This window comes from Coregonus clupeaformis, unplaced genomic scaffold (genome assembly GCF_020615455.1).
Source record: "Coregonus clupeaformis isolate EN_2021a unplaced genomic scaffold, ASM2061545v1 scaf1132, whole genome shotgun sequence".
Lineage (NCBI taxonomy): Eukaryota > Metazoa > Chordata > Actinopteri > Salmoniformes > Salmonidae > Coregonus > Coregonus clupeaformis.
In genome coordinates, this window is record NW_025534586.1 from 117949 (window position 1) to 145470 (window position 27522).

The window sequence follows — 27522 nt, forward strand, 5'->3', positions numbered from 1 at the left end:
CGGTCAGAGCGTTACAACACCAGCACGTTGTGGATGCGTTTTTACCAAATCATCTGCCTTTTAAACCCAAGTGCCATGCAGCTTGTTACTTCATGAAAGACTGTGCGCAAAGACTGCTCCAGTTGCCTTTTCTTGTTAGTTTTCCTTCGGTTTACAAGACAGCATTGTATTTGTTCGACAACGCATCCTTGACCGGTTTGGAATCGAACTCACGGTGGAGAGATGGAAAAGGAAAATAAACATGGATCATCACATCAGTACGGCTCTCTGGAATGCACTAAATGGAATCCAGACACTTCCAAAACAGGTAAATAAGTCGAACTGTTTGTGTGTGCATAATTGACCTGGGAAAGTGAAGACAACAGTATTACAGGTAAAATGCTTGCAGTTGCATGCAGATGTTGTTTGTTTCATAATGCACGTCTACAGGTGGCAGTCAGCAGCTGTAACTAGAGAGCTTACTGTTTAGTTTAGTTCATTAGGATCCCCATCAACTACTGCACATGCAGCAGCTAACTCTTCCTGGGGTCCACATAAAACGTACAAATACATGACAAAGTACAGAACAGCTATAGACAAGGACATGAAATTCAAAAGAAAAAAATAATATAAGAGTTCTATATTGGAATGACACCAAGAAACACATTTTTTTTGTTTTATGTACACACTATTCATATACATATTCATATTGTTATATACAGTACAGTTAAATTCGATCTTTAGAAAGAGGAGAGATGCTGTGATACAATATGTTTTTTTAATCTGTTTTTTTAAAGCTAAACTTGCTTTTTGCCTGACTAACCTCTGGTGGCAGAGCATTACATGATGACATGGCTCTATACATAACTGAGTGACGCATTAAATCTGTTTTTGGTTTGGGTACAGTGAAGAAACAAACACATAGTGGTGTGTCTGGTGGGTTAGGTATATTGTATGGCTGTTTGAAGTTTATGCAAATATATTATTCATATGGTTAGGCATTTTCAACACACAAATGTTTCTTAAAAAGACTACAAGAGAAGTAGTACATTTCTCCTCCACCCTCTACCATTAAATACTATCATGCAGGGGCGGCCTGTTCAATAGGGCGATATGGGCGACGCACTGCCAAACGGGAAAAGGAAGGGATTTTTTTTCTAATCAATTATATCACGGCAACAGTAGTTATCAGTGTTGTAATCTAGACGTCTGATCTGCCACAGTGCCACACTGCCACTAAATGTCGAATCAGGCTAAAGTCGTGCTTCAAATGGCCACCCCCCCTTTTGGGGCGATTTCAGTCAGGTTGAAAATCGCCCAGAAGTCTGTCATAGACTCCCATGTAAAATCTATTTTTTTTAAATTTCAGAGCTTTCAATACAATCTCTATGGGTGTCTGAGGGCTTGCACTTACGCGCTTTCGTCATACGTAACGTAACCATGAACGTAACTAAGAAAATAGCGGGTAGCAGCGTCTCTGTTGCGACCTGCAGTGTGTGTGACGTTATCTTATGTTTTTAATCTTATGTTTTTAATTTGTACACTTAGTGGCGTTATTTTATGTTTTTAATTTGTACACTTAGTTTACAAACATTCTGCCAACCATGGATTTCCAGTGGTGGGGTCACGGTGTTGGACTGATCTTGTTGATCGTGTACATACCCGCTACGAACGGACTAAATAATGAAAACGCTGCTGGCAGCGGAATCCAATACAGCAGGGAGTTTTTACTACAATGCAACTCAAATACGAACGCGATGGATATCCCAATGGCCCATCTAATACCTGATTGTCTGCGAGTGGATTACAAACCCAAATGCAAACGTGGAAAACGCGGGGGAATCAGACAACGACTTAAAAAAAATTAAGAACAAACTTCCCTTACCCACCACCTTGCTGATTAATGCCCAGTCACTGAGGGGGAAAGCGGATGAGTTGTCAGCGAATCTGCGCTTCCAACACGAATATCGGGAGGCCTGTTTGCTGGCATTTACTGAGACTTGGCTGGATGACAGAGTCCCGGACAGAGAAGTGGAGCCGGCCGGCTGGTCAGAGCCTGGTCAGAGCGGACCGCGATCTGACAGTCACAGGGAAACTTCACGGCGGGGGCGTCTGTCAGGGACCAGTGGTGTAAATCGATCCTGGTAAGAGAGCGACTCTGTACCCCCGACATTGAACTGCTTTCTGTGTCACTGCGACCTTACTATCTGCCCCGTGAGTTCCCCCAATTGTTTGTTACCGTTGTGTACATTCAACCAAAAGCTAATATAACAAAGGCATCAGAGATTATTTATAATCTGTCACAGAAACTGGAATCCATCTCCCCGACGCACCCAAATTTATTTTAGGGGATTTTAACAACTGTACCTTGCACAAAGTCTTGCGCACATACCATCAGTATGTGAAATGTCACACTAGGAAAAATAGGACTCTTGATTTGTGCTATGGGACAATACCAAAGGCGTTCTCTGCCACCACCAGACCTCCTCTGGGGACATCAGACCACAATGTGGTCTACCTCAGGCCAATTTACTGTCGCCTCCTGGAGAGGGAGAAACCCACAGTTAAAACTGTCCAGATCTGGAATGACAACAGTATCACTTGGGGTGTTTTGACTGTACAATGTGGGAGGTATTTGAGGACAGCAGCTCTGATCTGGATGAACTCACAGAGGTTATTTCAGACTATGTAAACTTCTGTGTTGAGTCAGTTGTGCCTACTAAGACCTGTAAAATCTTCCCTAACAACAAGCCTTGGGTATCAAAACATCTAAAATCACTACTTGATAGGAAGAAGGCAGTTTATGCTGGGGGTGATAGACAGGCTTTAAGAGATGTACAACGTGAGATAAAAAGACAGATACTGGTGGACAAGTTTTGCGGAGTGTTTGAGTTAGCTTTGCGAGGCAAAGATGAAACTGAGGGCTCCACCAACCCTGGTAAGCCAACACTTTTGAGATCAGTCAATAAATGCTTCTGGTATTGACTTATATGCTGCCCCTGTCTTCATGTTGTTGCTGGACATATCTTTTTTAAAATGTGTGTAGGTCACCTAAATCATCAGAAAAATTGCCCCCCCTGAGAATTTTTTCAGGAGCCGCCACTGCTATCATGCATGTTGTTGATGTTAGTTATTTGTGTGCCGTTGAGGGCAAGGCGTGCTGCTTTGTTTTGAGCCAGCTGCAGCTTTGCTAGGTCTTTCTTTGCTGCACCTGACCATATTACCGGGCAGTAATCAAGATCTGCGCCTGAACAACTAGTGCAGTTGATCTTTGTGTAAAAAACGCAGAACATCTTTTTATAACAGACATACCTCTCCCCATCTTTACAACAACTTTGTCAATATGGCTTGACCATGATAACTGACCATCCAATGTTACTCCTAGGAGTTCAGCTTCTTCCACTTGTTCAATGGTCACACCCTTTATGCACGACTACATTTAAGGTTTAGGTCTAGGAGAATGCTTTGAACCAAATATAATGCTTTTGGTTTTAGATGTATTTAAGACCAGTTTATTGTTAATGACCCATTCTGACACTGACTGTAACTCCTTGCTAAGAGTCTCAGTGAGCTCACTGGCTGTAGGTGCTGATGTGTAGAGTGTGCAATCATCAGCATATATAGTCATTTTAGCTTCTTGTAAGACAAGTGGCAAATCATTTGTAAAAATAGAGAAGAGTAACGGCCCAAGGGAACTGCCCTGAGGGACACCGCACTGTACATATCTGATGTTTTAGAAGCTTCCATTGAAGAACACTCTCTGGGTTCTATTGGATAAGAAACTCTCCAACCATGTGATGGTAGGTGATGTAAAGCCATAACAAGTGAGCTTTTTCAATAACGTGTGTGTGTGTCCATTTTAGAATAATGTGTACAGTCACAGGGTGTACGCCATTATAGTCAGTAAATTGCACCCCGAATTATAGATGACGGCCCGCTGATGAGACTTAACAGGACATTGAGAATGGAAAAGAACATTGTTCCCACACTTTTTATATCATTACATCAACAATTATCTCGGTCATTCTCCTTTTGCTTTCATGTTTCAACAACAAGAGGAATAGGAAAGTTTGTTTGTTGAAGATAATTTAGTGTTTGTTTGTTGAGAATGATGTATATATTTTGTTTTAGTCATTATCTTCTTTCTCTTCAATCAAAGCACCTGAAGGCTATTACTGCACTTCCTCAACATTAGGAATCTCTCTCTCTCTCTCTCTCTCTCTCTCTCTCTCTCTCTCTCTCTCTCTCTCTCTCTCTCTCTCTCTCTCTCTCTCTCTCTCTCTCTCTCTCTCTCTCTCTCTCTCTCTCTCTCGCTCTCTCTTTTTCCCTTTACCTCTCTCTCTCTATTTCTATCTTTCTCTCTCCCTCCGGTCTTCCCATCCTCACTCCCTCCTCTCTTCCTCCTCCCTCTCTCCCTTCCTCCTTCCTTCCCACCCTCTTCTCTCCCTCCCATCCTCCCTTCCTCCCTCCCTGCATTTAGTCTGACCTGTCCGTTAGTCAGTCACTCTGCGTGATATTTACCTCATTAAGAAGAAAACCACCCAGGCTGATGGAGGGAAAAAAAGAAGGGATAGAGGGAGGAGAAAAAAGACAGCAAATTGAGGCCTTGGTGTGTCGTGAGTGGCAGCTCTATTCGAGGCGTAAAATAATTAGACTTCAGGAGGAGTCACGTACATGGTGCTATGCTATGATACATATGCTATGTGCATTCTGAATGCTAACATGCAGCGGTCGGCTAACAGATCCAGCAGTGTCCTCCAATTGGCAGTGACAGTGTGCTAGACATTCTCTTAGGGAGGGTGAGAGACATGGACTTAGAGCGAGCCACAGTCAAACTTTTAAAGTTAATTCCGCAGAGTGAGGTTGAAAGACAGGTAGGAGTGTACTTTTGAATTGAGTTTGAAACACAAAAATTGTCACAACATGAGAAGCTCTCCAGAGGAATTGGATGACTGTTCTTCCAATATCTCTATGATCCATTTCTCCCTCTCTACTCACACACACACACACACACACACACACACACACACACGCTATTATACACATACTTCCGCTGTGCACTCTCACATTGACCCTGGCTCTAGCTCCGGGAATGACCCCCCTCCAGCCCTACTCCGATCTCTTTCCCTTAGTGCAGGCGTGTGAACATGCCGCCCAGTACTGCCAGACCCGACCAACCTCTCAACCCCAGACGTGATGATGGCTGTCAAGGTAATGGGTGCCGGAGGCTGGGTACACAGTGAACCTCTCACTGATGGCTTTTGGGAAACCTGTTGTGGCATTTGGAAATCCCAACGTGCCACGGGTGATGTTCTTAACAGGGGGGAAGTGTAGGAGAGAGGAGGGATGGGAATGGACTCTAAAGACAGTAGAGTTATAGAGAGAGAGGTTTGTTGGGAGTGTTGTCAGGTTTACTTTAAACATTGGCAAGTTTTTAAGATCCAGAGTCCACTAATCAGTCTTAATGATGAAACTAGCCCTCCCTCCGGAGTAAAAGTGCCATGGTTGTCTTGACGTAAGCGCTGTCGTAGCAGGTCACATCAGGAAGTTTGTCATAGTAACACAGCTGAGCGGCTCTGTGAAGATTCATATAGATAAGTATGCATCCTTTGTGCCTGGCTGAGAAAGCTGAGTGCTTTGGCTCTTTGGGAGTCTCATGCTTGTACACAATACAATGCTGACAGATGCAAAAGGGATATGAGTGAATATACACTGCTGATAGTCATTAAGTCTCTTTTCTTCAGCTCTTTAACTCTCTCAGTACAAGCCTAAGGTCACAGAGCCTAGTCAGCAGTGCTGTGTAGTCATGGATGCCAAGGGAAGCCAGGCTTCCCAAAAAAATTGACCAATAAAAAAACATACAATAATTTATCTTTCGTCTCTCTGTGTTTCATAATTTAACTTGAATTCGCAAGAGGCTGAATGTATCTCACAGGAGAAAGCATCCGAGCGAGCGAAACACCCTCTGTCTCTCTACGTGTAGGCCATCTATCTGATGCTGTCTGGTCCAAACGAGTATGATATTGTTGCCACCCGTAGCATTGAATTCAAGGGAAGCCAGCAAGCATCTGGCCTCCCTTGACAAAAAAAGTATAAAACATTTGCCAATCAGCGTTGAGCTAAACTGAGCGAGCTCAACTGTGAATGGTCCTGGCGCACCAAAAAAAAGTGTCAAGGGAAGCCAGTTTGGATTTGTCGTCACTCCTGTCAAATCCCATTGAGAGCATACGTCATTGACAGAAAAACTTGAATTGCTGCATCTCGCTGTGTTGTTATCCTCCTTTGGCTAGCTAGTCAGCTAGCTAAAATTGTCCCTTTCCTAAATTAGCCATGGATGGAGATAGGGATTTGGACTTGTGGTTTTACTTAATTCTCCGTACTGGCCAATGATTATAATGGCAATTCTGATCCAACCCTTAATTCATACATTATTGTGCCCCTGACCTGAGAGGATGGAAGTTCAATATGTAGCTAGATGTAGAAGGTTAATGTTAACTAGCTAACGTTGCCGATGAATGGAAGAGGTTAGTGAGCAAGCCTTTTAGCCAGGTAGCTTAGCACAACAAAAAATAAAAGCGTGTACTGTATGACAGAGTGATAGACTGTTTCGTCAACATCAAAGAGAGGAGGATGGCATTGGTTAGAATACACCTCTTCTCTTCCTTTCAGCTCCCTCCAAAGGATGTTATATCTGATTCTGCACATCAAGCCCAGTCCAGTCTGCCATCCCTGGGGCTAGCCTATGTGTGAGGAGGAGAAAAGGATATATCTCTTTCTCTTTCTTTAGTGCTCTCGCTCTCTCTCTCTCTCTCTCTCCCTCACCCTTCTCTCTCTGCTTTATTTTCAATTGACTTCCAGACAAAACACACATCTTGTATGTATTTGCCATTGTAAAAGGTATCAAAGCAGACAGTCTTATCCCTCAGGAGGCAAAGGGGAGACTATCAGATTCTCTGTTCAGTCAGTGGTGGTTTTAGTCTCATCTGACCAGAGTACCTTCTTCCATATGTTTGGGGAGTCTCCCACATGTATTTTGGTGAACACCAAACATGTTTGCTTATTTTTTTCTTTAAGCAATGGCTTTTTTCTGGCCACTCTTCCGTAAAGCCCAGCTCTGTGGAGTGTACGGCTTAAAGTGGTCCTATGGACAGATACTCCAATCTCCGCTGTGGAGCTTTGCAGCTCCTTCAGGGTTATCTTTTGTCTCATAGTTGCCTCTCTGATTAATGCCCTCCTTGCCTGGGCCATGAGATTTAGTGGGCAGCCCTCTCTTGGCAGATTCGAAAAACTTTTCCGTTTTTAGAATTTTTTGAAAAATGTTATTTTTTTCATTTCACTTCATCAATTTGGACTATTTTGTGTATGTCCATTACATGAAATCCAAATAAAAATCAATTTAAATTACAGGTTGTAATGCAACAAAATAGGAAAAACGCCAAGGGGATGAATACTTTTGCAAGGCACTGGTAATCTGTTTTTTCTGTGACTTGTAGGTGTAAATCTGTGAAAGAAATAGGTAGTTGGGGAGGTGGATGCAGTTGAACGTTTGATCAATCAATACTGATCTAGGATCAGATGGTAAATAAATGTATAATCCTCTTTTGTGCAACTGGTAGGTGTAAATCTGTGAAAGCAATCGGGAGTTGGGGAGGTGGATGCAGTTGAATGTTTGATTTCATGGTAGAGTGTTTGGCTCGATTGAAATTCTGCGGTGGGTCTGAAGCTGAAATGCTTTGAACTTGCTCCGTCCCACACTAGTTATTGGGACTCTGAGGGAAAACAAAGCTTGATGTTAACAGCTTGGGGCAGACAGACAAAAGGGTTAGATATAGCGGCTGAGATATGGCGAAGCTTATAATGCATTATCTATGATCACATTGTGTAACAGCAGGTTAGATGGAATCATGGAATAGTGGTAAAGGATGGTATACTACCAGTAGTAATTGTTTTAACATTGTATGGACACACTTTTACGTTACTGAAATGTTGTAACAACTTTGTCACAATTTGTAAGACCACGGCAACTGTATAATAACTGTAGATAATAATTTATTTCTCACTTGTAGTGGTTTCCCTTCAGAACAAGTTAATTGTTGTTATACCTAACTACAGTAGTCTACAGTTGCTATGTAATTACATTCTGGTTACCAAAGGAGTAAAAAGCCAAGTAAATGTTATAAAGCAACTTAAAGAAATGGCCTGGCAAGATGTGTCCTGCATAAATTCAAGAAATGCACATTGACATACACGTTAGTATTTATTATAATGTAATTCTGCTAGGTATTTCCTTGTGCCGATGTCTGGCCACCGCTGTAAAACCCCATAAGTAGCTGTTCATACTTAAATGTATTTTTCTTTGTGATTTATCTTCCGCTCAAAGTCCACTGGTGGTGAGGGAGGTAGGACACACAGAGGCAGACACACTTTCTCTCTCTCTCTCTCTCTCTCTCTCTCTCTCTCTCTCTCTCTCTCTCACTCACTCACTCACTCACTCACTCACTCACTCACTCACTCACTCACTCACTCACTCACTCACACTCTCTCATTTACTCACTAACTCACTCACTATGTGAGCAGGTCTGCACCAGAGCACTCAGATAGTCAACTATTTTCTCAAATGGTTCCCCAGAGTCTCCGTGGGTTCAGACAATCAACAGTAATTACAAGGAACATAGTTCTTCCACCTCTACTTCTCACACGCTGGGGAAGTGGTAAAAACTCTTTCTACTCAAAGGCTCAAAAGTGTTTACCTCTAATGTTTCTCATAACAATGACTGAGGAAGAAGCCCCCATTTTGTGACTTTTAATTAATTATTTTCATCAGCGCAAAAGCGATTAATTTTTTAAAGAAGCATATCTCTCTGTTTTTCAGTTTTCGCTGTGTCTCTATTTGATTAAGCCTGGAACAAACCCTAATTTAATTCCTTAGCCTGCGTTGAACCAGACAAAAGCAATGCTTTGCTTGGCAGTATACAAAGAAAATGATCTGGTCCCAAGCTACCTAATCCATGATGCTACAGTAGGACATACTGTGTCATACAGCCATGTTTATACTGATGCCGGCTTTATCTTGTCACAGTGTTACTTAGTGTGTGCGTGCGTGCGTGTGTGCATGTGCAATTGTGTGTGTGTGCATGTTTGCTCGTGAGGACACGTTTGCCTTCCTATTCTACCATATCCATATAATTCCAAAATGCAGAACTGGAAAGAAGTCGAACGAAATTAATGTCTGTCCATCTCTCTAAGCAGAAGAGGACATCGTCTCCATGGCAGACTCCACCATCACCATAGATGACATTGAGGGAGAGCTATTCAAGATCGACAGAATTCGAGATGTGCTGGTCAGAAGAGAGTCAGAACTCAGATACATGTGAGTGTCTTGTATGTCTGATATCTCTAATCTGGATATCTCTAATCTGGATATCTCTACTGTATTGTCATTTATTATTCTGAATAGCAGGGTGGTGTGCTTGTGCATGTGTGTGCAATTTTTTTGAATTTATTAGGATACCCATTAGCTGTTGCGAAAGCAGCAGCTACTCTTCCTGGGGTCCACACGAAACATGAAACAACATAATACATTAATAGACAAGAACAGCTCAAGGACAGAACTACATAAAATGAAAATGGCACACATAGCCTACATATCAATACATACAAACAAATATCTAGGTCAGATAGGGGAGAGGTGTGCCGTGAGGTGTTGCTTTATCTGTTTTCTGAAACCAGGTTTGCTGTTCATTTGAGCAATATGAGATGGAAGGGAGTTCCATGCAATAATGGCTCTATATAATACTGTACGCTTTCATGAGTTTGTTCTGGATTTGGGGACTGTGAAAAGACCTCTGGTGGCATGTCTGGTGGGGGTAAGTGTGTGTGTCAGAGCTGTGTGTAAGTTTACTATGCAAACAATTTGGAATTTTCAACACATTAATGTTTCTTATAAAAATAAGTGATGCAGTCAGTCTCTCCTCAACTCTTAGCCAAGAGAGACTGGCATGCATAGTATTTATATTAGCCCTCTGATTACAATGAAGAGCAAGATGTGCCGCTCTGTTCTGGACCAGCTGCAGCTTAACTAGGTCTTTCCTTGAGGCACTACACCACACGACTGGACAATAATCAAGAGAAGACAAAACTAGAGCCTGCAGGACTTGCTTTTTGGAGTGTGGTGTCAAAAAAGCAGAGAATCTATTTATTATGGACAGACCTCTTCCCATCTTTACAACCATTGAATCTATATGTTTTGACCATGACAGTTTACAATCTAAGGTAACACCAAGTAATTTAGTCAACTTGTTCAACAGCCACGCCATTCATTACCAGATTCAGCTGAGGTCTAGAGCTTAGGGAATGATTTGTACCAAATACAATGCTCTTAGTTTTAGAGATGTTCAGGACCAGTTTATTACTGGCCACCCATTCCAAAACGGACTGCAACTCCTTGTTAATGGTTTCAGCGACTTCATTAGCTGTGGTTGCTGACACGTACAGTATATGGTTGAATCATCAGCATACATGGACACACAGGCTTTGTTTAATGTCAGTGGCAGATCATTGGTATAAATAGAACAGAGTAGAGGGCCTAGAGAGCTGCCCTGTGGTACACCACACCCTATATGTTTGATATTAGAGAGGCTTCCATTAAAGGAAACCCTCTGAGTTCTATTAGATAGATAGCTCTGAATCCACAATATGGCAGAGGTTGAAAAGCCATAAAACATATGTTTTCTCAACAACAGGTTATGGTCAATAATATCAAAGGCTGGTCAAACACAATTTTTTCCAACTGTTTTCTAAGAGCTGGCAATAAGCTGATAGGTCTACTGTTAGAACCAGTAAAGGCCACTTTACCACTTTTGGGTAGCGGAATGACTTTGGCTTCCCTCCAGGCCTGAGGACAAACACCTTCCTCTAGACAGATTAAAGATATTTTAATTTAATTTTAATATGCCACTTAGCAGACGCTTTTATCCAAAGCGACTTACAGTCATGCGTGCATACATTTTTTTTTTGTGTATGGGTGGTCCCGGGGATCGAACCCACTACCCTGGCGTTACAAGCGCCGTGCTCTACCAGCTGAGCTACAGAGGACCACAGATATGACAGATAGGAGTGGCTATAGAGTCAGCTACCATCCTCAGTAGCTTACCATCTAAATTGTCAATGCCAGGAGGTTTGTCATTATTGATCAATAACAATCATTTTTGCACCTCTCCCACACTAACTTTACAAAATTCTAACAATGCTTTTCTTTCATTATTTGTTTTTTAATGCATGAATTCGATGGCTCACTGTTCGTTGTTGGCATTTCCTGCCTAAGTTTGCCCACTTTGCCAATGAAGTAATCATTAAAATAATTGCCAACATCAAATGGTTTTGTGATGAATAAGCCATCTGATTCGATGAAAGTTTAATTTGTCTTTCTGCCCATCATTTCATTTAAAGTACTCCAAAGTTTTCTTTCCATCATTCTTTATATCATTGATCTTAATACAGTTTTTTGTTGAGTTTAGTTATATATTTTCTCAATGTGCAGTAAGTCAGCCAGTCAGATGTGAAGCCAGACTTATTAGCCAATCCTTTTACTCCATCTGTTTCAACCATACAGTTGTTAATTTCCTCATCAATCCATGGAGTCTTAACAGTTCTAACAGTCAGTTTCTAAACAGGTGCATGTTTATCAATAATTGGAAGAAGCAATCGCCTAAATTCTTTAAGTGCAGCGTCTGGATGCTTCTTATTAATCACATCAGACTAACAAATATTTTTAACGTCATCCACATCACATCATCCTCATCTTTTGTATGATCTATTATACACTATTTTAGACCCAGCTTTTGGAACTTTGGCTTTCCTGGATATAGCAACTATATTGTGATCACTGCGTCCAATGGGTACGGATACAGCTTTAGAACAAAGTTGGATGATCTTGTTCCTGTATTGTTTGTAAACACCCTGGTAGGTTGATTAATAACCTGAACCAGATTACAGGCACTGGTTACAGTGAGATGCTTCCTCTTGAGCGGACAGCTTGATTAAAACCAGTCAATACTCTCTGTTTACATCACATACACTATCAAGCATTTCACACACATTATTTAGAAACTGAGTTTTAGCATTTGGTGGCCTATAGCAACACCCCAAAATAATAGGCTTTAGATGACGCAGGTTAACCTGCAATCACAGCACTTCAATGACACTTGACATGAGATCTTCTCTAAGCATTACAGGGATATGGTTTTGAATATACAATGCATTCGTAAAGTATTCAGACCCTTGAATTTTTCCACATTTTGTTATGTTACAGCCTTATTCTAAAATGGATTAAATAAATAAAACATCCTCATCAATCTACACACAATACCCCATAATGACAAAGCGAAAACAGGTTTCTGAAATTTTTGCAAATGTATTACAAATAAAAAACAGAAATACCTTATTTACATAAGTATTCAGACCCTTTGCTATGAGACTCAAAATTAAGCTCAGGTGCATCCTGTTTCCATTGATCATCCTTGAGCTGTTTCTACAACTTGATTGGAGTCCACCTGTGGTAATTGGACATGATTTGGAAAGGCACACACCTGTCTATTTAAGGTCCCACAGTTGACAGTGCATGTCAGAGCAAAAACCAAGCCATGAGGTCAAAGGAATTGTTCGTAGAGCTCCGAGATAAGATTGTGTCGAGGCACAGATTTGAGGAAAAGTACCAAAAAATTTCTGCAGCATTGACGTTCTCTAAGAACACAGTGGCCTCCATCATTCTTAAATGGAAGAAGTTTGGAACCACCAAGACTCTTACTAGAGCTGGCCACCCGGCCAAACTGAGAAATCGCGAGAGAGGGGCCTTGGTCAGGGAGGTGACCAAGAACCCGATGGTCACTCTGAAAGACCTCCAGAGTTCTTCAGTAAAAGGCACATGACAGCCCGCTTGGAGTTTGCCAAAAGGCACATAAAGACTCTCAGACCATGAGAAACAAGATTCTCTGGTCTGATGAAACCAAGATTGAACTCTTTGGCCTGAATGCCAAGCGTCACGTCTGGAGGAAACCTGGCACCATCCCTACGGTGAAACATGGTGGTGGCAGCATCATGCTGTGGGGATGTTTTTTCAGCAGCAGGGATGAAGGAAAGATGAACAGAGCAAAGTACAGAGAGATCCTTGATGAAAACCTGCTCCAGAGCGCACTGGACCGAAGTTTCACCTTCCAACAGGACAGCGACCCTAAGCACACAGCGGGACAAGTCTCTGAATGTCCTTGAGTGGCCCAGCCAGAGCCCGGACTTGAACCCGATCAAACATCTCTGGAGAGACCTGAAAATAGCTGTGCAGCGACGCTCCCCATCCAACCTGACAGAGCTTGAGAGGATCTGCAGAGAAGAATGGAGAAACTCCCCAAATACAGGTGTGCCAAGCTTGTAGCATCATAACCAAGAAGACTCAAGGCTGTAATCGCTGCCAAATGTGCTTTAACAAAGTATTGAGTAAAGGGTCAGAAAACTAATGTAAATGTGATATTTCAGTTTATTATTTTTTTATACATTTGCAAACAATACTGAAACCCATTTTTTGCTTTGTCATTATGGGGTATTGTGTCTAGACTGATGAGGGGAAAAAAAGATGTAATACATTTTAGAATAAGGCTGTAACGTAACAAAATTAGGAAAAAGTCAAGGGGTCTGAATACTTTCTGAATGCACTGCATACTGTATGTATATATATATACAGTACCAGTCAAAAGTTTGGACACACCTACTCATTCAAGGGTTTTTAATTATTTCCACTATTTTCTACATTGTAGAATAATAGTGAAGACATCAAAACTATGAAATAACACATATGGAATCATGTAGTAACCCAAAAAGTGTTAAACAAATCAAAATATTTTTTCTATTTTCTATTCTTCAAATAGACACCCTTTGCCTTGATGACTGCTTTGCACACTCTTGGCATTCTCTCAACCAGCTTCACCTGGGATGTTTTTCCAACATTCTTGAAGGAGTTCCCACATATGCTTAGCACTTGTTGGCTGCTTTTCCTTCACTCTGCCATCCGACTCATCCCAAACCATCTCAATTGGGTTGAGGTCGGGGGATTATGGAGGCCAGGTCATCTGATGCAGCAATCCATCACTCTCCTTCTTGGTAAAATAGCCCTTACACAGCCTGGAGGTGTGTTGGTTCATTGTCCTGTTGAAAAACAAATGATAATCCCACTAAACCCAATCCAGATGGGATGGCGTATCGCTGCAGAATGCTGTAGTAGCCATGCTGGTTAAGTGTGCCTTGAATTCTAAATAAATCACAGACAGTGTCACCAGCAAAGCACCCCCACACCATAACACCTCCTCCTCCATGCTTTACGGTGGGAAATACACATGCGGAGATCATCCGTTCACCCACACCGCGTCTCACAAAGCCACGATGGTTGGAACCAAAAATCTCACATTTGGACTCCAGACCAAAGGACACATTTCCGCCAGTCTAATGTCCATTGCTCGTGTTTCTTGGCCCAAGCAGGTCTCTTCTTCTGAAGCTAGTTGAGAGTGTGCAAAGCTGTCATCAAGGCAAAGGGTGGCTATTTGAAGAATCTCAAATATAAAATATATTTTGATTTGTTTAAAACTTTTTTGGCTACTACATGATTCCATATGTGTTATTTCATAGTTTTGATGACTTCACTATTATTCTACAATGTAAAATAGTGAAAATAAAGAAAAACCCTTGAATGAGTAGGTGTGTCCAAACTTTTGACTGATAGTGTGTGTGTATATACAGTTGAAATCGGAAGTTTACATACACCTTAGCCAAATACATTTAAACTCAGTTTTTCACAATTCCTGACATTTAATCCTAGTAAAAATTCCCTGTCTTAGGTCAGTTAGGATCACCACTTTATTTTAAGAATGTGAAATGTCAGAATAAAAGTAGAGAGAATGATTTATTTCAGCTTTTATTTATTTCATCACATTCCCAATGGGTCAGAAGTTTACATACACTCAATTAGTATTTGGTAGCATTGCCTTTAAATTGTTTAACTTGGGGCAAATGTTTCGGGTAGCCTTCCACAAGCTTCCCACAATAAGTTGGGTGAATTTTGGCCCATTCCTCCTGACAGAGCTGGTGTAACTGAGTCAGGTTTGTAGGCCTCCTTGCTTGCACACGCTTTTTCAGTTCTGCCCACAAATGTTCTATAGGATTGAGGTCAGGGCTTTGTGATGGCCACTCCAATACCTAGACTTTGTTGTTCTTAAGCCATTTTGCCACAACTTTGGAAGTATACTTGGGGTCATTGTCCATTTGGGAGACCCATTTGCGACCAAGCTTTAACTTCCTGCCTGATGTCTTGAGATGTTTTTTCAATATATCCACATACTTTTCCTTCCTCATGATGCCATCTACAGTGGGGAAAAAAAGTATTTAGTCAGCCACCAATTGTGCAAGTTCTCCCACTTAAAAAGATGAGAGAGGCCTGTAATTTTCATCATAGGTACACGTCAACTATGACAGACAAACTGAGAAATAAAATTCCAGAAAATCACATTGTAGGATTTTTAATGAATTTATTTGCAAATTATGGTGGAAAATAAGTATTTGGTCACCTACAAACAAGCAAGATTTCTGGCTCTCACAGACCTGTAACTTCTTCTTTAAGAGGCTCCTCTGTCCTCCACTCGTTACCTGTATTAATGGCACCTGTTTGAACTTGTTATCAGTATAAAAGACACCTGTCCACAACTTCAAACAGTCACACTCCAAACTCCACTATGGCCAAGACCAAAGAGCTGTCAAAGGACACCAGAAACAAAATTGTAGACCTGCACCAGGCTGGGAAGACTGAATCTGCAATAGGTAAGCAGCTTGGTTTGAAGAAATCAACTGTGGGAGCAATTATTAGGAAATGGAAGACATACAAGACCACTGATAATCTCCCTCGATCTGGGGCTCCACGCAAGATCTCACCCCGTGGGTTCAAAATGATCACAAGAACAGTGAGCAAAAATCCAAGAACCACAAGGGGGGACCTAGTGAATGACCTGCAGAGAGCTGGGACCAAAGTAACAAAGCCTACCATCAGTAACACACTACGCCGCCAGGGACTCACATCCCTGCTTAAGCCAGTACATGTCCAGGCCCGTCTGAAGTTTGCTAGAGTGCATGTGGATGATCCAGAAGAGGATTGGGAGAATGTCATATGGTCAGATGAAACCAAAATATAACTTTTTGGTAAAAACTCAACTCGTCGTGTTTGGAGGACAAAGAATGCTGAGTTGCATCCAAAGAACACCATACCTACTGTGAAGCATGGGGGTGGAAACATCATGCTTTGGGGCTGTTTTTCTGCAAAGGGACCAGGACGACTGATCCGTGTAAAGGAAAGAATGAATGGGGCCATGTATCGTGAGATTTTTAGTGGGGGCATTGAAGATGAAACGTGGCTGGGTCTTTCAGCATGACAATGATCCCAAACACACCGCCCGGGCAACGAAGGAGTGGCTTCGTAAGAAGCATTTCAAGGTCCTGGAGTGGCCTAGCCAGTCTCCAAATCTCAACCCCATAGAACATCTTTGGAGGGAGTTGAAAGTCCGTGTTGCCCAGCGACAGCCCCAAAACATCACTGATCTAGAGGAGATCTGCATGGAGGAATGGGCCAAAATACCAGCAACAGTGTGTGAAAACCTTGTGAAGACTTACAGAAAACGTTTGACCTGTGTCATTGCCAACAAAGGGTATACAACAAAGTATTGAGAAACTTTTGTTATTGACCAAATACTTATTTTCCACCATAATTTGCAAATAAATTCATTAAAAATCCTACAATGTGATTTTCTGGATTTTTTTTTCTCATTTTGTCTGTCATAGTTGACGTGTACCTATGATGAAAAAACATTTAAGTGGGAGAACTTGCACAATTGGTGGCTGACTAAATACTTTTTTCCCCCACTGTATTTTGTGAAGTGCACCAGTCCCTCCTGCAGCAAAGCACCCTCACAGCATGATGCTGCCACCCCCGTGCTTCACGGTTGGGATGGTGTTCTTCGGCTTGCAAGCCTTGCCCTGTTTCTTCCAAACATAACGATGGTCATTATGGCCAAACAGTTCTATTTTTGTTTCATCAGACCAGAGGACATTTCTCCAAAAAGTCCCAATGTGCAGTTGCAAACCGTAGTCTGGCTTTTTTATAGCGGTTTTGGAGCAGTGGCTTCTTCCTTGCTGAGCGGCCTTTCATGTTATGTCGATATAGGACTTGTTTTACTGTGGATATAGATACTTTTGTACCTGTTTCCTCCAGCATCTTCACAAGGTCCTTTGCTTTTGTTCTGGGATTGATTTGCACTTTTCGCACCAAAGAACGTTCATCTCTAGGAGACAGAATGCGTCTCCTTCCTGAGCGGTATGATGGCTGCGTGGTCCCATGGTGTTTATACTTGCGTATTATTGTTTGTACCGATGAACGTGGTACCTTCAGGTGTTTGGAAATTGCTCCCAAGGATGAACCAGACTTGTGGAGGTCTACAATTTCTTTTCTGAGGTCTTGGCTGATTTCTTTTGATTTTCCCTTGAAATACATCCACAGGTACACCTCCAACTGACTCAAATGATGTCAATTAGCCTATCAGAAGCTTCTAAAGCCATGACATCATTTTCTGGAATTTTCCAAGCTGTTTAAAGGCACAGTCAAGTTAGTGTATGTAAACTTCTGACCCACTGGAATTGTGATACAGTGAATTGTAAGTGAAATAATCTGTCTGTAAACAATTGTTGGAAAAATTACTTGTGTCATAAACAAAGTAGATGTCCTAACCAACTTGCCAAAACTATAGTTTGTTAACAAGAAATTTGTGGAGTGGTTGAAAAACGAGTTTGAATGACTCCAACCTAAGTGTATGTAAACTTCCGACTTCAACTGTATATATATATAACAACACCTCCCCATAAGCATTCCTGTCTGTTCTATAGATGTTATATTGTTGTATTCTCTTTCGTATCGTCTGAGATACCCAGAGATTGGAAATCTGCCGCGGTCATCCCCCTCTTCAAAGGGGGTGACACTCTAGATCCAAACTGTTACAGACCTATATCCATCCTGCCCTGCCTTTCGAAAGTATTTGAAAGCCAAGTTAACAAACAGATCACCGACCATTTCGAATCCCACCGTACCTTCTCCGCTATGCAATCTGGTCAATAGAATAGAAGGGAGGCCAGTATGAAAATGTATGCACTCACTAAGGGGTGGGGAGAGAGAGAGAGAGAGAGAGAGAGAGAGAGAGAGAGAGAGAGAGAGAGAGAGAGAGAGAGAGAGAGAGAGAGAGAGAGAGAGAGAGAGAGAGAGAGAGAGAGAGAGAGAGAGAGAGAGAGAGAGAGAGAGAGAGAGAGAGAGAGAGAGAGAGAGAGAGAGAGAGAGAGAGAGAGAAAAAAAAAAAACCATGTGCATGTTGGTCAGATGGGGAGGGGGACATGAGACCGGGTTGGACACAGAGAGCCTTTCTAAAACATCATCATGTTATTCTACATCTGTAGCTAATGACTAGGGACTTTCTACCATTAACATTAAATAACATCAGATAGGGTGTGTGAGAGATGTGAGGCTGGCTGCTCTGAGGCAGTAATGGTATTGGTAGAGTACAATGACAGGTAGAGAGGTGAGGCTCTCAGTTAGCTGACAGTGATGGATGTCTGTAGGCTCAGCTACCCAACTGTGATGCTGTGATACTGGGTTACCGGTATCAAAAATGTATACACTCACTACTGTAAATCGCTCTGGATTAGAGTGTCTGCTAAATGACTAAACATTTTTTAAAAATGACATGTAAACTTAGATTGGACCATTTGCTGAATCATTCTGAATAATGCAGGGTTTTAAAATAATTAAATGTTTATGTCTTTAGGATGGATGACATTCAGCTGTGTAAGGAAATCACTCGACTCAAGAAGGAGCTCCAGAAACTGGTGTCCATACCAGGTATAATCCATGTTTACGTTGTGTGCCCAACTATTATTTATATATTATTTTTATTTTTATTTTTTTATATTGTTTTCTTCGCTTTAGTTAGGTTAATGAGTATGAGAATAGTGTTTTGGATGGAGAGGTCCACTACTGAGAGGTCTTGAACTGCAGACTAAGGTACAATGGATTGTAGAGGGTTACATTCCAGACATACTGTAAAACTTGCCATCAATGGCAATAAACATTGCCTCTGATTGGACAGAAAATCTCTTCCTGACCTCTGTCCAACACCACACCCTCTACAGGTTCAGAGTACACACAGAACCAGGAAGTGGCATTATGTCATAAGCATAAACACTTCTCGAGAAACGATACCTATCTTTCATACTCTGCTGCTGGGGCCATGTGGGGCCTTTCTCACGCAGGGTAAATTAATTTGTGCTTAATGAAACAGACATTGTCTTTGTATCCTGTGATATGTGTAAATTGTTGTGGATTTTCTGATTTCAGATTTTTCATGGGTTGTAAATGCTGTAAAATAATTAGTAACATTTTACTGTAGGTGTCCTTATCCATGCATTCATAAAGCCTTATAACAGCTGTATTAAGGCCAGAGGGGGTGTGGTATACAGTGGCTTGCGAAAGTATTCACCCCCCTTGGCATTTTTACTATTTTGTTGCCTTACAACCTGGAATTAAAATAGATTTTTGGGGGGTTTGTATCATTTGATTTACACAACATGCCTACCACTTTGAAGATGCAAAATATTTTTTCTTGTGAAACAAACAAGAAATAAGACAAAAAATACAGAACTTGAGCGAGCATAGCTATTCACCCCCCCAAAGTCAATACTTTGTAGGGTCCTATGGACAAATACTCCAATCTCCGCTGTGGAGCTTTGCAGCTCCTTCAGGTTTATATTTTGTCTCTTTGTTGCCTCTCTGATTAGTGCCCTCCTTGCCTGGGCCGTGAGATTTGGTGGGCGGCCCTCTCTTGGCAGGTTTGTTGTTGTGCCATATTCTTTCCATTTCCATTATAATGGATTTAATGGTGCTCCGTGGGATGTTCAAAGTTTCTGATTTTTTTAAATAACCCAACCCTGATCTGTACTTCTCCACAACTTTGTCCCTGACCTGTTTGGAGAGCTCCTTGGTCTTCATGGTGCCGCTTGCTTGGTGGTGCCCCTTGCTTAATGGTGTTGCAGACTCTCGGGCCTTTCAGAACAGGTGTTCACTACCGTTCAAAAGTTTGGGGTCACTTAGAAATATCCTTGTTTTCGAAAGAAAAGCAATTTTTTCGTCCATTAAAATCACATCAAATTGATCAGAAATACAGTGTAGACATTGTTAATGTTGTAAATGGCTATTGTAGCTGGAAACGGCTTATTTTCTATGGAATATCTACATAGGCGTACAGAGGCCCATTATCAGCATTAATTGGTTTTAAAAATGACTGATCATCCTGTTGTCATATATTGAGTTTGTTCTACCACCGATTTAAGCCCTGTTGACAGTGGATATATTTCAGTAGAGTATTCCATTTTAATAGGGAACAATTGTTTAAAGGGTGGTTTGATCTCTTCTGTTATGATAATGTATACAGTATCGCTTCACAGGACTCTGCTCTTCTGAAGCATAATATGTATAATTGTGTACAAATTATACAGCTATTACATTTTGTGCATGGTGAAGGGACTACTGACCTCGCTTAATAATTATTTGGTAACACTTTACTGTAGGTGTCCTTACACATGCATTCACAAAGCCTTTATAACATTTGTCATAAGCTGTCAAAAGTAATTGTAATTAGTTATGAGTCACAGCATGAGATGTTATAAAACTGGTTATAATTGGTTTTAAAAATGACTGTTCATCCTGTTGTCATATGCTCTGTCAACGGTTAAAAACAACTATTATTATACAGTCTGCATGACAACTTATGTCATATGTTATTACATGCTACATAAGAGTATACATACCAGATGTTATAACAGGGTGTAATGTAATTTACTAATCTCTGTGTCACATTATTACATTGAATAGAATGATGGTTGTCATAACCATATGCCTGAATAGAGTGTGCACAGACACCTTAGTAAAAGTTATGAATGTGCTTATACCACATACTGAGTTGAGAGTATCACAAAACGTTACCATTCAAAGGATCTCCAAGAAACATGGGCAAATGGGAGCACAGATGTACTTAGGATTTTTTTAAATAAAAAAATGACACATCATGTAAATAACTTGCCAAGAAAACACAAACATGTTGAAACTAAATGGAAGCAAATAGAATTTTACAGCAAAATGAATGTTTCTGGGTTACATTTCTACATTTATGTAATTTAACAGGCGCTCTTACAGTAGGGAGTGCATTCATTTCATACATTTTGTTCTCCGTACTGGGCCCAGATTCACAAAACTTTCATAAGAAGAAATGTCTTCTTAACTGCAATTTCTTCCTTATCTATAGACTTATGAAGAGAGTTAAGCAAAGTTGCTATTCCTGAAAAAGGTTATTGGAAATGTTATTGCATTATTTCTTATGTTTCTCCTTAAGCAAAAGGTTAAGAAGAAATGTGATTATTGAAAATAAAGTTATTGGATTTGTTCTTGGAAATGTTCTTAATACCAAGGTAGCTAAACCCTTGTCTTAAACTCAGGGCAGTGAGAGAATACGCTCATGAAAGCAATTGAACATGTTTAATTCACTCACAAACTTAATCTGAAAGTTTCAGAATTGATTATTTTAAAACCAAGAATATGTTTTAGAACAGTAATCTCAGATGAAATATGCTAACATGATTACCATTGTTAGCTAGATAGCTAGCTAAATCGGTTGACTAGCAACAAACATCTTAACAAGATAGTTATGAAATTAGTAAGAAGAAATTGGAGAAGTTCTTAAGAAAATCATTCAATCTTAAGATATTGTTGAAGAATTGCACTTACAAACTATTGGATGAGCTTCTTATTTTTTTTCTTAAGAGGCTTCTTAAGTTTTGGAGTAAGAAGTGTTTTGTGAATCTGGGCCCTGGTCCCCCATGGGAATCGAACCCACAACCCTGCCATTGCAAGCACCATGCTCTACCAGCTGAGCCACACAGGCACAACAGGATTTGGGACAGATGTAAAAAAAAAAAAAGGAAGATGTGCAGGCTACAGTAACACAGACATCAGCTATATACAGTACATTCAGAAGGTATTCAGACCCCTTCCCCTTTTCCACATTTTGTTACGTTACAGCCTTATTCTAAAATGGATTAAACTAAATTTTTCCCTCATCAATCTACACACAATACCCCATAATGACAAAGCGAAAAACAGGTTTTTAGAAATACCTTATTTACATAAGTATTCAGACCCTTTGCTATGAGACTCAAAATTGAGCTCAGGTACATCCTGTTTCCATTGATCAACCTTGAGATGTTTCTACAACTTGATTGGAGTCCACCTGTGGTAAATTCAATTGATTGGACATGATTTGATAAGGCAAACATCTGTCTATATAAGGTCCCACAGTTGACAGTGCATGTCAGAGCAAAAATCAAGCCATGAGGTCGAAGGAATTGTCCGTAGAGCTCCAAGACAGGATTGTGTTGAGGCACAGATCTGGGGAAGGGTACCAAAACATTTCTGCAGCATTGAAGGTCCCCAAGAATACAGTGGCCTCCATCATTCTTAAATGGAAGAAGTTTGGAACCGCCCAAGACTCTTCCTAGAGCTGGCCGCACGGCCAAACTGAGCAATCGGGGGAGAAGGACCTTGGTCAGGGAGGTGACCAAGAACCCGATGGTCACTCTGACAGAGCTGCTGAGTTCCTCTGTGGAGATGGGAGAACCTTCCAGAAGGACAAACATCTCTGCAGCACTTCACCAATCAGGCTTTTATGGTAGAGTGGCCAGATGGAAGCAACTCTTCAGTAAAAGGAACATGACAGCTGGCTTGGAGTTTGCCAAAAGGCACCTAAAGGACTCTCAGACCATGAGAAACAAGATTCTCTGGTCTTATGAAACCAAGATTGAACTCTTTGGCCTGAATGCCAACTGTCACGTCTGGAGGAAACCTGGCACCATCCCTACGGTGAAGCATGGTGGTGGCAGCATCATGCTGTGGGGATGTTTTTCAGCGGCAGGGACTGGAAGACTAGTCAGGATTGAGGGAAAGATGAACGGAGCAAAGTACAGAGAGATCCTTGCTGAAAACCTGCTCAAGAGCTCTCAGGCCCTCAGACTGGGGTGAAGATTTACCTTCCAACAGGACAACAATCCTAAGCACACAGCCAAGACAATGCAGGAGTGGCTTCGGGACAAGTCTCTGAATGTCCTTGAGTGGCCCAGCCAGAGCCCAGACTTGAACCTAACCGAACATCTCTAGAGAGACCTGAAAATTACTGTGCAGAGACGTTCCCCATCCAACCTGACAGAGCTTGAGAGGATCTGCAGAGAAGAATGGGAGAGTCTCCCCAAATACAGGTGTGCCAAGCTTGTAGTGTCATACACAAGAAGACTTGAGACTGTAATTGCTGCCAAAGGTGCTTCAACAAAGTACTGAGTAAAGGATCTGAATACTAATGTAAATGTGATATTTCCTGGGTAAAAAAAAAAAGCCAGTCTCCAGACCTTAATCCCATAGAAAATCTGTGGAGGGAGCTGAAGGTTCGAGTTGCCAAACGTCAGCCTCGAAACCTTAATGACTTGGAGAAGATCTGCAAAGAGGAGTGGAACAAAATCCCTCCTGATATGTGTGCAAACCTGGTGGCCAACTACAAGAAATGTCTGACCTCTGTGATTGTCAACAAGGGTTTTGCCACCAAGTACTAAGTCATGTTTTGCAGAGGGGTCAAATACTTATTTCCCTCATTAAAATGCAAATCAATTTATAACATTTTTGACATTAGTTTTTCTGGATTTTTTTGTTGTTATTCTGTCTCTCACTGTTCAAATAAACCTACCATTAAAATTATAGACTGATAATTTCTTTGTCAGTGGGCAAACGTACAAAATCAGCAGGGGATCAAATACCTTTTTCCTACACTTTATATATACAGTTGAAGTCGGAAGTTTACATACACCTTAGCCAAATACATTTAAACTCAGTTTTCACAATTCCTGACATTTAATCCTAGTAAAAAGTCCCTGTCTTAGGTCAGTTAGGATCACCACTTTATTTTAAGAATGTGACATGTCAGAATAATAGTAGAGAGAATGATTTATTTCAGCTTTTATTTATTTCATCACATTCCCAGTGGGTCAGATGTTTACATACACTCAATTAGTATTTGGTAGCATTGCCTTTAAATTGTTGAACTTGGGTCAAACGTTTCAGGGTAGCCTTCCACAAGCTTCCCACAATAAGTTGGGTGAATTTTGGCCCATCCCTCCTGACAGAGCTGGTGTAACTGAGTCAGGTTTGTAGGCCTCCTTGCTCGCACATGTTTTTTCAGTTCTGCCCACACATTTTCTATAGGATTGAGGTCAGGGCTTTGTGATGGCCACTCCAATACCTTGACTTTGTTGTCCTTAAGCCATTTTGCCACAACTTTGGAAGTATGCTTGGGGTCATTGTTTATTTGGAAGACCCATTTGCGACCAAGCTTTAACTTCCTGACTTATGTCTTGAGATGTTACATCAATATATCCACATAATTATCCTTCCTCATGATGCCATCTATTTTGTGAAGTGCACCAGTCCCTCCTGCAGCAAAGCACCCCTAAAGCATGATGCTGCCACACCCGTGCTTCACGGTTTGGATGGTGTTCTTTGGCTTGCAAGCCTACCCTTTTTCCTCCAAACATAACGATGGTCATTATGGCCAAACAGTTCTATTTTTGTTTCATCAGACCAGAGGACATTTCTCCAAAAAGTACGATCTTTGTCCCCATGTACAGTTGCAAACCGTAGTCTGGCTTTTTTATGGCAGTTTTGGAGCAGTAGCTTCTTCCTTGCTGAGCGGCCTTTCAGGTTATGCCAATATAGGACTCGTTTTACTGTGGATATAGATACTTTTGTACCTGTTTCCTCCAGCATCTTCACAAGTTCCTTTGTTGTTGTTCTGGGATTGATTTGCACTTTTCGCACCAAAGTACATTCATCTCTAGGAGACAGAATGCGTCTCCTTCCTGAGCGGTATGCCGGCTGCATGGTCCCATGGTGTTTATACTTGCGTACTATTGTTTGTACAGATGAACGTGGTACCTTCAGGCGTTTGGAAATTGCTCCCAACAATGAACCAGACTTGTGGAGGTCTACAATTTTTTTTCTGAGGTCTTGGCTGATTTCTTTTGATTTTCGCATGATGTCAAGCAAAGAGGCACTGAGTTTGAAGGTAGGCCTTGAAATACATCCACAGGTACACCTCCAATTGACTCAAATCATGTCAATTAGCCTATCAGAAGCTTCTAAAGCCATGACATCATTTTCTGGAATTTTCCAAGCTGTTTAAAGGCACAGTCAACTTAGTGTATGTAAACTTCCGACCAACTGGAATTGTGATACAGTGAATTATAAGTGAAATAATCTGTCTGTAAACAGTTGTTGGAGAAATTACTTGTGTCATGCACAAAGTAGATGTCCTAACCGACTTGCCAAAACTATCATTTGTTAACAAGACATTTGTGGAGTGTTTGAAAAACAAGTTTTAATGACTCCAACCTAAGTTTATGTTAACTTCCGACTTCAACTCTATATATATCTGTGTATATATGTATATATCCATTGTCAACAGTGGTTGGTTAAATTGGTGGGAGAACAAACTCCTATCACCATAAGATGGGTTAGGGGTTAACGTTAGGGGTCTAGAGATCTAATAAATGCCCGATTTTATTGGTCAAATCATCATGAAAAAGACCCTGAATGTGGCAGCAGTTTGAAATCCACCACTGACAAAATCTCACTTTAACCCCTGATCGTCATAACATATTTTCTGTTACAGACAATGACAAGTCCAACGAGGACAGACAGAAAGAGGAAGAACTTCTCCAGCAGATCCACAAGCTGGTAGAGACCAGAGATTTCCTTGTTGACGACGTGGAGTTTGAGAGGCTAAGGCAAGTGTGATCGACTGAGGTTCGAAACCAGGTCTCATGCCCACCAGAACACTGTTAGCCCTCTGAGCTAAAGTCTAGGCATTACCTTGGGGTGCCAACGCCATACAAGTGCCTAAAGCCATTCTGGGTGTTGAGAAGCAGGAAGTGACGAGGGAATAATTGATTGTTTTTGAGGCATGTGAAGACACCCAGGGAGAAGACAGGGCCTGAGGATATGGAGTCTGAGTCATCGCTTGCTGGAACAGACAGAAATGTAACGTTTAAAGTTCCACTCATCCCACTTTCTCTCCTCCTCTACAGGGAAAGGGAGGAAGACAAAGAAATGGCTGATTTCCTCCAGTCCAAGTTCCCCAAAAACTTGAAGAAGAAAGGTGCGTGTAGTCATAGTGCGTCATAGTGAGTGTTATTATTTTCCATTCAAATGCTCAATCGTATGTCTCAACGTTTAAGTATTCGCTTTGATAATAGTCAGTGACCTTGATTTGATGACGATTTTTTGGATAGTTTGGCGCCTCTTTCTTGTTAAATTCTTTCTTCCCTACTGAAGCATTTATATTTGAAATTATGGATTTCACCCCCAAAAATGCATGCAATTTTGCACTGGCTCCCCACTGAGCAAAATGTATTTTCATCAGCTTGTATTCTGCTCATATCATATCATCTGAAGGCGTGTGTGTGCATGCATGTGTGTGAGTCTGAATGTGTGTGTCATTATGTCATTATTTCTGATCTACTACAGCATCACCAGTGCTCCACCTGGTATATCCCCATATCCTCTGACTGACTCCACCTCCTCTTCCCCAGGTCAGGTTCCAGCCAGACGGCTAACATCCAGGGCCCAGCAGACCTCGTCCCCCTTCACTAAAACCGGCCTGTCCCTGCTGAAGGAGTGCTGTGGCTTCACCTGCTCCATCATGTAGGCCGGGCCCTCAGGGGCCCTACCATGGAGCCAAAATAAAGCCCTGTTGCATCACAGTTTGCATCACAGTTTCAGCTTTTCAACCCGAGAAACACTTGAAGCACGGACAGACAACGAGCGAGTGGACAATGTTCAAGGATAGGTTGGGGATGTCGCCAGGATGAGATTGATGGTGTTGTTGTGTGTTTTATCTCCCAGTCTATGTTTGTTTCTCTTTCACTCCTTTGGTTCTCTCTCTCGCTCCCTCTCTCTCTCCCGCTTTGTGTCTCGCTCCCCCTCCCCCTACCCCCTCCCTCAATTTTTCTATTCCGCTCTGTCTTCTCTCTCCATCATTAGGGATCCAGTCCTGTCTGCACTTCTAGTTGGGTTCTATACCCAGTGTCCCCTCTCCCCATCAAGCTCATCCCCCATGCAATGATCTTCCATCGTCTGTATCTGTGGTGAGTGATTTGAAGGAGTCAGGCGCAGGAGGGTAAATCATAGAATAAAAGGGTTTATTCTGAAAACACAGCGGTACGCAGCAATGCGTCACACACTCCAATGCGTAAATCAGGTGCACTGGGAAACAACTAGGCACACGGGGAAATATCCCGGCGATACAAAATACAAGGAGCTCAACTGGA

General features: G+C 41.5%; 1 protein-coding gene across 1 annotated transcript; it reads left to right on the forward strand.

The window, feature by feature from the left end:
• Positions 1-27522, forward strand: LOC121553975 (bMERB domain-containing protein 1-like). Its single transcript, XM_041867391.2, has 6 exons — positions 1-307; positions 9229-9349; positions 18873-18946; positions 25866-25980; positions 26281-26351; positions 26785-27522. Exons 1-6 carry the CDS (start codon positions 223-225, stop codon positions 26898-26900), a joined length of 582 nt encoding a protein of 193 aa, XP_041723325.2. The 5' UTR covers positions 1-222; the 3' UTR covers positions 26901-27522.

Coding starts and splice junctions, on each gene's coding strand:
- LOC121553975 (XM_041867391.2), top strand. CDS start 223: ATGGAAAAGGAAAATAAACATGGATCATCACATCAGTACGGCTCTCTG. Junction 18,947..25,865: donor GAAACTGGTGTCCATACCAG/GTATAATCCATG, acceptor TTTCTGTTACAG/ACAATGACAAGTCCAACGAG. Junction 25,981..26,280: donor GTGGAGTTTGAGAGGCTAAG/GCAAGTGTGATC, acceptor CCTCCTCTACAG/GGAAAGGGAGGAAGACAAAG.